This window comes from Megascapheus bottae, chromosome 1, assembly GCF_031878675.1.
Source record: "Megascapheus bottae isolate mThoBot1 chromosome 1, mThoBot2.hap1, whole genome shotgun sequence".
NCBI lineage: Eukaryota > Metazoa > Chordata > Mammalia > Rodentia > Geomyidae > Megascapheus > Megascapheus bottae.
The window spans coordinates 64,794,243-64,809,040 of record NC_143509.1 but is presented as its reverse complement, the minus strand read 5'-3'; the positions used below and the strand labels follow the sequence as shown (position 1 = coordinate 64,809,040).

General features: G+C 38.9%; 1 protein-coding gene across 7 annotated transcripts in view; it reads right to left on the bottom strand.

The window, feature by feature from the left end:
• Cfap44 (cilia and flagella associated protein 44) overlaps window positions 1-14,798 on the bottom strand; it is a 77,398-nt gene that overhangs the window by 29,516 nt on the left and 33,084 nt on the right. For all 7 annotated transcript variants that reach the window (XM_090346395.1, XM_090346420.1, XM_090346413.1 and 4 more), the window contains 4 exons: window positions 9,927-10,072; window positions 8,539-8,809; window positions 7,331-7,386; window positions 7,002-7,164 (listed from right to left, as the gene is read on the bottom strand). In XM_090346395.1, the coding sequence (XP_090202521.1) occupies window positions 7,002-7,164; window positions 7,331-7,386; window positions 8,539-8,809; window positions 9,927-10,072 (636 nt within the window). The remainder of the gene's footprint in view (window positions 1-7,001; window positions 7,165-7,330; window positions 7,387-8,538; window positions 8,810-9,926; window positions 10,073-14,798) is intronic.

The window sequence follows — 14,798 nt, the reverse complement described above, 5'->3', positions numbered from 1 at the left end:
GCGCTAAGACCCAGCACCCCACCAAAGGGGGCGGAGGTGGCCCTGCTCCCACTGCCCCACAGCCTCCTCTCCCAGGCCACTGAAACTGGAGACTGAGGGGCACTGGCCTTCCAACAGCGGGTGGGGGTGTGCTGGAGTCTGGGAGCCAGCATCTGATTGAACCAAACCTAAGTGGGGCACCCGCCTGCTGAGAATTTCCAGCAAGATAACACGAAGGGGCCCCCCACAGAGTCAAAGACAGACTTTCAGCCAAAGTGGCTGAAATCCAGCAAGGAACTGAAGGTCAGACAAGTAGGGGCCAAGCTCGCCCTCTGAGAGACAGAAAGGCACAGCTCTGCCCTTGGAGCCCACGTCAGGGCTGGGCCCCACCTCTGGGAACAGGGTGGAATCCAGTTGGGCTGGTTTAGCTGAGACCTCCCAGAAATTCTCAAACTCCAGGCCCCCAGCTGGGCCAGGCCCCTAGGAACAGGGCAAGAAAATTAGTCATCTGCCAGGCTAGCTAAGTCCAAAGCGCACAACTCCATCCTATGGCCCACTGTGGGGCCACTGGTTGGGATGAGAGATAGCTGTGCAGCATCACACAGCCTCTGGGAACAGGCCAAACACCAGTAAAAGCTGCAAACTCTGACCTAGTCAGCAGCAGAACTAATTTAGCTGAGAACCACAGGTATACACAAATTCCCCAAACCACCACCCCCAACCCAAGTAAAGACTGCTACCTACCAACCACAGAGAGAACCTACAACAACAGTCTTCAATGCCTCGGAAAGATCAACGACAAATTATAACATACAAATAATCAAAGTCCCACACAAAGCCCAAAAGGAAACAAGAATGAAGGGATGAGAGAGATGTCACCATCCCAAGAAATGACACCTGAAGAGACATGAAACATGACTGTATTCAAGGAGATAATTGTGGACATGACTAAAGAGATTAAAGCAGAATTCCAAAAACAAAAGCAGGAAATTACCAAGGAGCTCCTCAAATTCAAAAGAGAAGTGGAAGAAAAGTTCAATACCCTCTCAGCAGACATGATCAGCTCAGTGTCCACAATTCAAGCAAAAATGGAGGCATTAAGCAACAGATTGAGTGAGATGGAGAATAGGACATCAGGAATGGAAGATAAAACACAAGAGCTGGAACAGAGAATCATTAGCCTGGAGAAATCAGTCAGAACTCACCAAAGAGAACTCCAGAACCTGGCAGATGCAGCCAAGAAATCTAATCTTCGTATAATAGGGATTGATGAAGGGGCGGAGTTCCTTGATAAAGGAATGCAACCCCTATTCACCAAAATCATAGCAGACAACCTCAAAAGGGGAAATACATTATTGAAGGTTTCAAAACTCCAAACAGGCAAGATCCTAGAAGGAACTCATCTAGACACATCATAGTAAAGACACTAGACCCAAATACCAAGGAGTTGATCTTAAATGCTGCAAAAACAAAGAAAGAGCTATACTACAATGGGAAAAAAAATTAGAATAACTGCAGACCTCTCCACTCAAACCCTAAATGCAAGAAAAGCTTGGAAAAACATCATTCATACCCTGAAGACCAACAACTGCCAACCCAGACTGATTTATCCAGCAAAACTAGCATTTACATTTGAGGGTGAAACTAGAATGTTTCATTCCAAAGAGAAGCTTTATGAATACGTGCACACTAAATCAGCATTACAAACAATATTAAATAATCAAGAACAAATGGCAGAACAGCAAGAACCCCCATCAAGAAGCAATTACCTATAAATTACTAAACATAAAAGGGGAAAAAAGAGAGAGAAAGAAACTCAGAAGTAAAATTAAATAATGACAAAGGACACTGACCACTTCTCCATAATTTCCCTAAATGTGAACAGGCTGAACAATCCAATCAAAAGATACAGAGTAGCAGACTGCATTAGGAAACACCATATGTTGCCTCCAAGAGACCCACCTCACTGCCAAAGACAGAAACAAACTCCAAGTGAAAGGATGGAAACCAATTTTCCACTCCAATGCACCGGGCAAAAAAGCAGGAGTTGCAATCTTAATCTCTGACAAAATTAATTTCTCAGTAAAATCAGTACATAAAGATAAAGACGGCCACTACATATTAGTAAAGGGTACAATCCATACCCACAATATTACAGTTACAAACATTCATTCCCTTAACATGGGAGCACCCAAATTCGTCAAACAAACTCTCTTAGAATTATAGAACAAGATAGACTCAAACACAATCATAGTGGGAGACTTCAATACGCCACTCTCACCAAATGACAGGTTAACTCAACAAAACTTAAGCAAAGACACCACTGACTTAAACGACACCATAGCCCAGCTGGGCTTAACAGATATACACAGTGTCTTCCAACCAATGGCGAAACTTTTTACATTTTCCTCAGCAGCAAATGAACACACTCCAAAATAGATCATATAATAGTTCATACAGAAAACTTAAGCAGATACAAGAGGACTGATATAATCCCATGCATTCTATCTGATCACAGTGGAGTCAGACTAGTTCTGAACAATGCAGTAAAAGTCAAAAAACGAACAGTTGGAAATTGAACAACACACTTCCGAATAACCTGGGTTACAGATCAAATCAAAGAAGAAATTCAAAACTTTTTGAATGTATTGAAAATCAAGAGACATCACAAAGGAACTTATGGGACACAGCAAAGGCAGTTCTAGAGGCAAATTTATCACACTAGGAGCGCATATTAAAAAGACAGAAGAAGTACGTGTAAATAACCTAAAGAAGAAATTGAAGCACCTAGAGGAACAAGAAAAAGTTAACTCTAAAACAACTAGAAGGACAGAAATAACAAAAATAAAATCAGAAATATCAGAGATTAAAATAAGACCCACTATACACAAAATTAATAAATCAAAAAGTTGGTTCTTTGAAAGAGTCAACAAAATAGACAGACCCCTGACAAGATTAATCAAAAAATGGAGAGGGGAGACTCAAATAAACAAGGTTAGAGACCCCACGGGAACAATCACAACCGATATCCAAGAAATTCAGTCCATTATGAATAAGTACTACCAGGGCCTTTATTCAAAGAAACAAGAAAATCTATGAAATGGATGGCTTCTTAAGTAAATTTAGGCTACCCGCATTGAAAAATGACGAGGTAAACAAATTGAACAAACCAATTTCATACAATGAAATTGCGGGAACTATCAGGGAAATACCAACCAAAAAGAGTCCAGGTCCAGATGGTTTCACTGTGGAATTCTACAAGACGTTTAAAGAGGAAGTAACACCTATACTCTTGAAACTCTTCCAAGAAATAGAAACAGAAGGAGAAATACTAAACTCATTTTATGAAGCTAATATTACACTCATCCCCAAACCATGGAAAGACCCAACAAAAAAATAAAACTACAGACACATCTCTCTAATGAACACAGATGCAAAACTCCTCAATAAAATATTATCCAACAGAATCCAGAAACAAATTTTAAAAATTACATGGTACAATCAAGTAGGCTTCATCCCACAGATGCAAGGCTGGTTTAACATTCACAAATCAATCACTGTAATACATCATATCAATAGAGCTAAGGATAAGAATCATATGATAATTTCTCAGGGCATGGAGAAGGCATTTGTCAAAATACAACATCCATTCATGTGAAAACACTAGAAAAAATAGGAATAAGAGGTATACTCCTTAAAATAAATAAAGCCATATATGACAAACCTACAGCCAGAATTATACTAAATGGAGAAAGACTGGAACCATTTACCTTAAAATCAGGAACTAGACAGGGATGCCCACTCTCTCCACTTCTCTTCAATATAGTGCTGGAACCATTAGCCAGAGCAAAAAGGCAAGAGAAGGACATCAAAGGGATCCACATAGGGAAAGAAGAAATTAACTTATCCCTATTTGCAGATGACATGATTCTCTACTTGAGTGACCAAATAAGCTCCACTCTCAAACTACTAGAATTAATAAACCACTTTAGCAAAGTGGCAGGATACAAAATTAACCTTCAAAAGTCAGTACCCTTCTTGTACACCAACAATACACAGACAGAAGGCCAAATCAAGAAAATGATCCCAGGGCTAGGAGTTTGGCCTAGTGGTTAAAGTGCTTGCCTAGCATGCACAAAGACCTGGGTTCGATTCCTCAGTACCACATACATACAAAAGAAAAGCTGGAAGTGATGCTGAGGCTCAGGTGGTAGAGCTCTAGCCTTGAGAAAGTCCAAGGACAGTGCTCAGGCCCTGAGCTCAAGCCCAGGACTGGCAAAAAAAAAAAAAAAGAGTTAATAAAAAAAAAAGAAAGAAAGAAAATGATCCCATTTGCAATAGCCTCCAAAAGAATAAAATACTTAGGAATTAGCTTAACCAAAGATGTAAAGGAATTATTTAATGAAAACTATAAAAGCCTAACAAAAGAAATTAAAGAGGACACCAGGAAATGGAAAGACATCCCATGCTCATGGCTAGGGAGAACCAACATAGTGAAAATGGCTATACTGCCAAAACTGATACACAAATTCAATGCAATCCCCATCAAAATCCCAAAGACATTCTTTGCTGAAATAGTAGATACAATCCAAAGGTTCATATGCAACAAGAAAAGACCTAGAATAGCCAAAACAATTCTAGCCAAAAAGAGCATGGCTGCTGGTATTACAATACCAGACTTCAAACTCTATTATAGACCCATGGTATTGCCACAAAAATAGACCAGAAAATCAATGGAGCAGAATAAAAGATCCAGAAATAGAACCACATACCTATAGTCAACTTGTATTTTACAAAAGAGCCAAAAATATACAGTGGAACAAACACAGCCTATTCAATTATTGATGCTGGGAAAACTGGGCAGCTACATACAGAAAGCTAAAAATTGACCCTAGCCTTTTGCATTAACTCAAAGTGGATCAAAGACCTCAATGTTAGACTGGAAACCATGAAGCTGCTACATGATAGAGTGGGAGAGACACTGGAACTCATAGGCACAGGCAAAAGATTCCTGAACAGAATCCCAGGGTCACAACAGATTGGACAGAGACTCAATAAATAGGACTACCTAAAAATAAAAAGTTTCTGCACAGATAAAAGCATAGCCACAGGGGCTGGGAGTTTGGCCTAGTGGCAAGAGTGCTTGCCTAGCATGCACGAAGACCAGGGTTCGATTCCTTAGGACTCCACATACATAGAAAAAGCCAGAAGTGGTGCTGTGGCTCAAGTGGTAGAGTGCTAGCCTTGAGAAAGCCCAAGGACAATGCTCAGGCCCTGAGCTCAAGCCACAGGACTGGCAAAAAAAAAGCATAGCCACAAAAATAGAGATACAGCCAACCAACTGGGAAAAGATATTTACCAATAATACATCAGACAAATGCTTAATATCCAGTATCTACAGGGAACTCAAGAAACTAATCCCCCCAAAACCCAACAAACCATTCACTAAATGGGCAAGGGAATTAAAGAGAGACTTATCAAAGAAGAGGTTAAAATGGCAGAAAAGCATATGAGAAAATGTTCATCATCCACGGTCATAAAGGAAATGCAAATAAAAACAACCCTAAGATACCACCTTACCCCAACAAGAATGGCCAAGATTTTGAACACAGACAATGACAGATGCTGGCGGGGTTGTGAAGAAAAAGGAATCCTACTGCACTGCTGGTGGGATTGTAAACTAGTTCAGTCACTCTGGAAAGCAGTGTGGAGTGTTCTTAAAGAACTGAAAATTGACCTTCCCTACGATCCCAGCATATTACTTCTGGACGTCTATCCTGAACACCATAACCCAAGATATCATAAGGACACCTGCTCAGCTATGTTTATCTCTGCACTATTCACAATAGCCAGGCAATGGAAACAATCCAGATGCCCTACTGCAGATGAATGGATACAAAAAACGTGATATATATATATATATATATATATATATATATAAAAAATGGAATTCTACATAGCCAACAGACAAGACAAAATAATGGCATTTTCAGGGAAATGGATGAATCTAGAGAGAATCATGTTAAGTGAGACAAGTCAAGACCAAAGGAACAAAAGGCGCATGGTATCTTTAGTATGTGGCTATTAGATCCAGACAGTACAAGAGTGAGGACTCAATATTTGCAAACCCAATGCTATGGACATGGTACTGGAAATATAGACACAACTACATAGACATAAAAACTTATGACTCTACAGACATAATGTTTTATTACATAGATTAATATGTATCTATGATATATAAACCCTTAGCCTAATTTTGATTATGTCCTAAAAACTAAGTGCCAGTGATTATATATTGAGATTCCCTTCTTGAATACTTGTTTGTTAAACACATCATTTGAAATATGACGTAAAAATCAATGTTAATAAATTCTTTAATAAAAAAACCTATCAGGAAATAGGTACTTGCAAGAAGGGTAGGGCAAGGGGGAAGGAGTAGACAGTGAATGGGGAAAGGGAATACAATGTAGGTAAGAGTGCATTGTATATATTACCGAATTGAGAAAAAGAGAAGGGTTGTGTGAAAGGGGGTGAAAATATTGAAGGGATGACACAGATAAAGATGCATTATATTCATAAACTGCTTTGTTACATGGTAAATAAATTCAATACATATCCCAAAAATTAAAAAAAGTTCAGGAAGGAGTGAGTTGGAAGGGGTAAGTGAGAATACTGAGAGGGGTAACATTGACCAATACATATTATCTTTAATAAATATTCAAAATCTGTGTTTATAATTGTTATATTAAAATACAAAACCATTAACAATGACAACAAAACAAAATAAACCTACAACATGTGAAGTAGCTAAATCCAGTAGTCACTTTTATGTCACATAAAGTCTAAAAGATATAAACCTGTTCCAATCATATATTAAGTTTTACAAAGAGTTGAGTTTTCCCAAACACACTGACTAGATAGATAAAAGAAATCTTAAAAATCATTTCCAGTGTTCCTCTATGTTGACCAATGTTTATCTCAGAAATGGCATGGCAACAGTAAAATTTATTTAGACTTACTGTCCGTTTAAATTGCATATGCGTAGGCAATTCTTTATTCATTACTAAGAAATGCAAAAACTGGTTCCTCAAAACTTTGATATTTTCTTTCTTCTTTGTTTTTATTTCTTGCACTTCCTTCATTAGCTTGTCATATTCTCGTTTCCTCCTGGCATTCTCAATGCTGAACACAGAAGTTTTAAAACATATCAGGACAGGATATAAAAGCAAGAGAAGAGAAAAACTAGCATTCAATAATTTGGAAATTCATATTGCTTAGTCAACTTACAACATGTCATTTTGTTTTGTAAAACACAATCCTCAGTAGTTTTTATCAAAACTTCCCATACCTGTAGGCTTTGGGATCTTCAATATCTTCTGGAATTGTCTCTGTTTCTATTCCAAGCTGTAGAAAGAGTAAAATGTTAGCCCTTTAAAATTGAAAAATTTAGGGAGATGTAAATGGAAAGCTCTTTCACCACCTGCCAATTTATTTTTTCCAAATAAATTCAATTTTTTGAGATATTTTAAACGACATTTTTATTCATATACTTTGTTGTATGTGGGGTTTCCCTGTAACATTTATATACACACATGCAAACTCACCCATTCCATCTGTACCTGACTCTACAAGGTATAAATGAAGAATGCTATATATCTGGAAAATACTGTTCATTTTTAAAAGTAAACTTTGCCAGGCATGGTGGCTCAGGCCTGTAATCCTAGCTACTGAGAGGCTGAGATCTGGGGATCAAGGTTCAAAGCCAGCCCGGGCACAAAAAGACCTGAGACTCATCTCCAATTAACCCCTAGAAAAGTGGGGATTGGCTCAAGGGTAGGGTGGTACCTTGAGCTGAAGACCCACAAAAAATTTTTTTTTAATTAAAAAAAAAGTAAATTTTGACTAGGAAAAAGATTAAGTATATATAGTACTTGCTTAGGAAGCTCACAGCCTTTAGTTAAAGCCCTGCTACTGCCGAAAAACAGAAAAAGATTGATATAGAAATTGTATCAGAATGTGGTACCTAGTATATTATATACATGTTTGCTTATTTGAAAAAAAAAAGGAAGGTAAGGGAAAAACAAGATGAGTGGGACGGAATGGGAAAGAAAGTAGGAAATTAAAAAAACATGGGAAGGAGTTACAAAGTTCAAAAGTAATATACCCACTACATGATGAATGTAACTGCAACCCCACTGCACATCACCCTAAAAATAAAATAAAATGAAATAAAATATGTGACACTGCTTTTTGAATTTGGGAAATGGCATGCCTTTTATAACAAGAAGAACTGCACATCGTTCATATTTTATATAGAAGCAATAAAAAGTCAAAATATAACACTGATAGAAATATTGGATTACAAGGTTGTATTATAGAATAAAGATTATAGATTGCATATTATAGCATAGATAAGGACATAACATCTACCATAAGATTTAAATATTTAAGATATTTCTCAAGACTTAAAGAATATGAGTAATTTTATATCAGTAGTTCAAAATAAAGTGTGTTTTTGCTATTGTTACTAAGTAATTGGCTTAATTGGTTACCCACCCTGGGAGATGGCACTTTGGCTTTGATAGTTTCCTGTAATTCCAGTTCAGAAAACAAGTTGAAGACAAAGATGTTACTATCTGCCCCAACAGTCACCAAGAAACGGTCATCAAAGCTAGTGGAAATGCCTTTCACACATCCATAATTATTGTCATGCATACTGAAGTGCCAGTAATTCTTCAACGTTTTCAATAGAATATCTTTGTAATCTAGGATATACACTCGAATTGCTCCATTTCTCATTCCACAAAACATCATAGTCTGGTTAATGCTAAGAGACAAAAATAGAGTACATTATTCTTCCTAATAGTTTGAAAATAGCGTTAATTTTAGATGGACTGACAAATGACCAGATTTTAAATAACGAGGGTGTGATTATGAACTGAATTATATATCACCAAAATTTTTATGTTCAAACACTTACCCAAATACCTCAGAATACAACCACATTAAGAGATAGGTCCTTTAAAGAGGTAATAAAGATTCAACTAAGAACATTAGGGTAGGTTGTAATCCAGTCTGACTGGTATCCTTATAAACAGTTAAGATTAGGACACAAAGAAAGATCCAAAGGATATATCATGCACCCAGGAAGGATGAAAAGTGAGAATACCACAAGGAAATGACAGAGGCTTCAAGAAAGACCAAATCTGCCAAAACCTTGACTTAGAAACACTAGTCATCAGACCATGAGAGAATAGTAAATTTCTGTTGGTTAAACCAAGTATATGGTATTTTGTGGATGCCCTGGTAAACCAACACACACACACACACACACACACACACACACACACACACACACACGAAGGTTAAGAGGTATTCTCAAGTTTTAAGGAGCTAATGATTCAATCTGTAACTTCTCTAGAATCCTGACCCTTTGTTGTCTAATTATTCATTAGCATCTTCTTATGCAATAGAAGGTAAGTTCATATAAAATTCTGTGATAGGCTGGACATTGGTGACTATTGCCTTTAATCCTAGCTATGTAAGAGGCTGAGATGTGAGGACTGAAGTTCAAAGCCAGCCTTGCACAACAGTCCATGAGACTCATCTCCAACTAACCACCAGAAAACCAGAAGTGGTGCTGGGACTCAAGTGGTAGAGCACTACCCTTGAGCTAAAGAACTCAGGTCCAGAGTTCAAGACCCACAACCAACAAAAAAAATTCTGTGATAAACAGAAATTTTGACAGAATATTAAATGGGAAGATTTAAATGTAACTTTGGACTAGCTTTGATTCCATGCATTCAATTCATTTAACCAAATATAATTTATGTGAACCTTTATTTGAATAGATCTTTAAACATCTACACTCCCCATGGTACATAAACATAAGACATAAATGAGACATAATGGCTTTTTCTAGAGTTTTTTGAACTTCTGTTCACCTGAAAGTGATTGTATGAATGGGGTTATCTTCTGTATTCTCCAAAATACAAAAATCAAAAGGTTCATCTTTCTGAGTTTTGAAATCACTATTTTTGTCATATGGAGGAAATTCACAGTGATACAGAAAACCAGAATCATAACCACCCTGAAAAGATAAAAAAAAACATAAAATTCAGTTCTTGAACATAACACAAATGATTGCATGATGATTTCTTGATTATTTGTAATTGAAAGGCACAAAACAGATGTTTTAAAACATGTATTTCCATCTGAGAGCCATTATTATAAGTTTTATTATTACACAAAGTATCTCCACTGTCCATTTACATGCGCCTTTATAGCAATTATTTTATAATAACTCATTCCCACCTAGAAGTCAATATAAGAGGGGTTTCACCTTTCATTACTTAATGAATTCCTTATTTCTTTAAGCATGTTTCCTTCTGAATCCATTGTATTTATCAGTTTTCAGCTTGGTAAGGTTAAAATCTATTAATTTCCCAGAAAGTGAATGTCCATGAGATAAAAGAATTTAACTCTACAGTTTTATCACATATAAGGTCTAGTCATCAATAAAAAAGTAAAATAAAATAAAATAATAGATAGCCTAGTCATATTAGGAAAGCCAAGACATAATTAGAAATTTTAAAGAAGAAATAAGGAAAAAAACAAGTTATAAAACCTATCAGTAGAAGTCGGGGTGCGGTGGCTCATGCTTATGAGCCTCTCAAGAGGCTAAGATCTGAGGATCAAGGTTCAAAGCCAGCTCGGGCACAAAAGGACCTAAGACTCTTATCTCGAATTAACCTCCAGAAAATGGGAAGTGGGGTTTATCTAATACAATGGACCTAATATCCAAAATACGTAGAGATCTTAAAAAAAAAATACTAAACCCTCAGCCAGGTGCTGCTGTTTTCCTATCTACTGAGGAGGTTGAGCTCTGAGGATCATGGTTCAAAAGCAGCCTAGACAGCAAAGTCCATGAAACACTTTTTTATTTTATCAGTCATGGGGCTTGAACTCAAGGCCTGGGCCCTGCCCTTAAACCATTTTTACTCAAGGCTAGCACTCTGCCACTTGAGCCACAGTGCCATTCCCAGCTTTTTCTGTGTATGTGATACCAAAGACTCCAATCCAGGGCTTCATGCATGCCAGGCAAACACTATAGGACATCCTCCTGGTCCTATGAAATTGTTATCTCCAATTAACCACCAGAAAATCAGAAGTTGAGCTGTGGCTCAAAGTGGTAGAGCACCCTTGAGCAAAAAGAGCTCAGGGATAAAAATCAGGCCCTCAGTTCAAGTGCCCAAACTGGCAAAAAACAAACAAACAAAATCAACCTCTCAAAGAATCAATAACCCATTAATAAACAGGCTAATGAACTAAATAGAAACATCTCAGAAGATATAAAAACGGCCAACAGACACATGAAGAAATTCTCAACATTGTTAGTCATAAAAGGAATATAAGTTCAAAACAACAGTGAAATTCTACCTCTCTCTAGTTTAAAAGGCCATTGTTAAGAATACAAACTGATGTTGGTGAGGCTAAGAGCATAAAAGAAGACAAAGACACTAGGTAGGAATGTAAAGTCATTAAACCACTCTGGAAAATCACTCTGAAGGTTCCTTAAAAAAATAAACACAGAAAGAAAAAAGCTAAACAAAGAACTTACCTATGATCCAGCAATCCTACTCTTGAGCACTTATCGAAAAAAATTACAAACCAGGGATGGGAGTTTGGCCTAGTGGTAGAGTGCCTGCCTAGCATGCACTAAAACCCGGGTTCGATCCCTCAGTACCACATACATAGAAAAAGCCAGAAATGGTGTGGTGGCTCAGGGTAGAACACTAGCCTTGAGGAAAGCCCAAGGACAGTGCTCAGACCCTGAGCTCAAGCCCAGGACTGGCAAAAAAAAAAAAATTACAAACCAGACTACAGCAAAGCATCTTGCACAACCATGTCCTTAACAGTACTATGCACCATAGCCAAGATATGAAATCAGACCAGATGCCTTTCAATGGATGAATAGATCAAGAAAATGTGACTAGTATGTATACATACATATGTATACTATTCATCCATTAGAAAAAATGATGTTGTATCATTTGCAAAGAAATGGTAAAAAAAAAAAAAAAAAAGTATGGTAAGTGAAGTCAAGCCCAGTGAGACAAAGGTTACATGTTTCCTCTCATATGTGGAAGCTAGAATTATATGAAAGTAAATACTTTGGGAGATATGCAAATGTACGGAAATATGGTAGATTTTGGCAAGAACCCAATAGTGCAATTCCTTGGAAAACCTGTCAAAGAGCAACAAAATAAACATCAGGAAAAAGGATGGGGTAACAAGGAAGCTGGAAGAAAATGGAGGGGAGAGAATGCACAAAAATTTAAGAAAATGGAATTAAGAAAACTGAGGGGAGGGGATGTTGGTAAGGAAGAGTGAGAATGTTCAAAGAGGTGACATTAACCAAGACACACTGTATTCATAAAGAGCCTTGTTGAATGGTAACTCCTTTGCACAACTGCCTAGATATATTTTTAAAAAGTCCCATAATAACACTTCTTTGGTCATCAAAGAGTTATGGGTAACACTAAATAGCTTTCTTAAACAATTTTTTCACCAATGTTTTCAAGATACTAGAAATAAAATTTCATTGAATTAAAGTAGTTGTTTTAATGCCTCTTTATTTCAAATGAAGAAACTTCCTGAAAATGAAAAGCCATGTCTTAAGAATTTCTTATCCCTTAACTCTACATAATACTCATTGTTTCATAAAACACAGAAGACAGACAGAGTTATAAGGACTAATAAATGGGGTCTAATACTACCTTCTATTCTTCTTGCTGCTTGCATCTTCAAAATTGCTACAAAATATCTATTTCTATAGCAAGGAACTTTGGCTTGTTTAATACCCTTGGTTGGTCAAAACTGAGTTTTAGGGATCAGTAATAGTCATTCACATATAATTCTGTGGCAGATTTTTGTATGCTCACATATATGTGCATAGAATTAAAAATTATATTTATGATAAAAATATTGCTTTGTAATAGATTGAGAAAATATTTTATGACAAGACTAGAAAATATGTAAAAAGAAAGTCTCTAATCTTCCCCCTCTTCCTCTACCTCCTCCTCTTCCTTCTTCTTCTTCTTCTTCTTCTTCTTCTTCTTCTTCTTCTTCTTCCTCCTCCTCCTCCTCCTTCTCCTTTCTCTTTCTTCTTCTCCTCCTCCTCCTCCTCATTTTCCCCTTCTTTCCCTAGTTCCCTTTCTCCCTTATTTTTCAAATCCTAGTTTTGTTCACAGTGGCAAAGAAACCATTTGAACATATTCATATCCTTAGATTTCCCTAAGCCACATTTTGATTGTAGATAATGAGATATAAGCAGAAACTGAAAGATGGACACAGCTAGAAAAATCTTTTTCCTTCTGTCTCTACCCTTCTGTACTTGATCCATCTCCTCTTCGACCTTCCTGGATTAGGTCATAGAAGACAACAGATAGTATAAGTAGACATAAGATAGTATAAAAAACAACTGCAATTTACTGGCATTAAAAATGTATAGCTTCCAGGCAGAAGATGGCGCCGAGACAATAGGGACGCTACCTAGCTCTCTCCTACAAAAAGAGAGAACCAGAGAGTCTCACGAGCCAACTACCTTAAGGAATCCACAACAACAAACTCAAGAAGCAAGGGAGAAGGACTCAAACCGGAAAATAAATCCAGATAAAGCTCACATCCAACTTTCTCAAAGAATTCAGAACAGGACGACCCCTCCCCCACCCCTCGCCGCCAGCTCCAAGCCAGGAAAAGCAGCAGCGGAGGGCGCTGGGCCGGGCAGCCCCGACCCACAGAAACCAGCATATGACCAGGCCAGCAAGCCGCAGAAGCAGCGGAACCCAGACGCGGAACCAGAACAGCAAGCAGCAGAACCCAGATGCGGACCTCAGGTGGCAGCAGAGATCCGAGGGGAGTGAAGGATTCTCCAAAACTGTGCAGCACCCACAGACGAACGCAGAGGCATGAGTGGTGCAGCGGGTCCCCAAACCCCATCAGGAAAGCAGAGCTGGTGCCAAGCAATAGAACTTAGCTCAGACCCCTGCACCCCGCTCGAGAAAGACCGGCAGGAGCAGGGGGGCAAGGAATTTAGAATCCTGTCCCTTCCCTCAACAGCCCCCTCCCCCAGGCCATTGACTGGAGACTGACAGGCGGGTGGACACAAAAACCCAGCACCCCACCAAAGGGGGGGCAAGGGAGTCCCAGCTCCCACCCGCCCAACAGGTTTCTCTCCCAGGCCACTGGGTCTGGAGAGTGGGGGGAGCTGAGACCTTGCCTTACAACAGTGGGTGGGGTCTGTGGGAGTTTGGGAACCAGCATCTGTCCCCCTCAAATCTTGAGCTGGGCACCCTCCAGCTGGGAATACTGAGCAAGACAGCACCGAGGGGCCCCCCACAGCCACAGACTCCTGGCCAAAGCAGTAGAAACACAGCAGGTAACTGAAGGACCGACCGACCAGTAGCCGAGCTTGCATTCTGAGAACCAGAAAGGCGCAGCTCCACCCTTAGAGCCCACGTTCTCAGCTGGGCCCCGCCCCTGGGAACAGAGAGGACACCAACTGGCCTACCTGAGAGTCCCTGGAAACTCCTAAACTCCAGACCTTGGCCGGGGCCGCCCCTGGAAGCAGCACAGGAAAACCATCCATCCGCCCAGCCCGCTGAGACTGAAGCATGCAGACCCATCCCACGGCCCACTGTGAGGCCACTGATTGGGCTGAGACCAGCGGCACACAGTCTCTGAGAACAGGCTGAACACCTGCAAAAACTGCAAACTCTGACCTAGTCAGCAAAGGAATCAATTTGGCTGAAAAC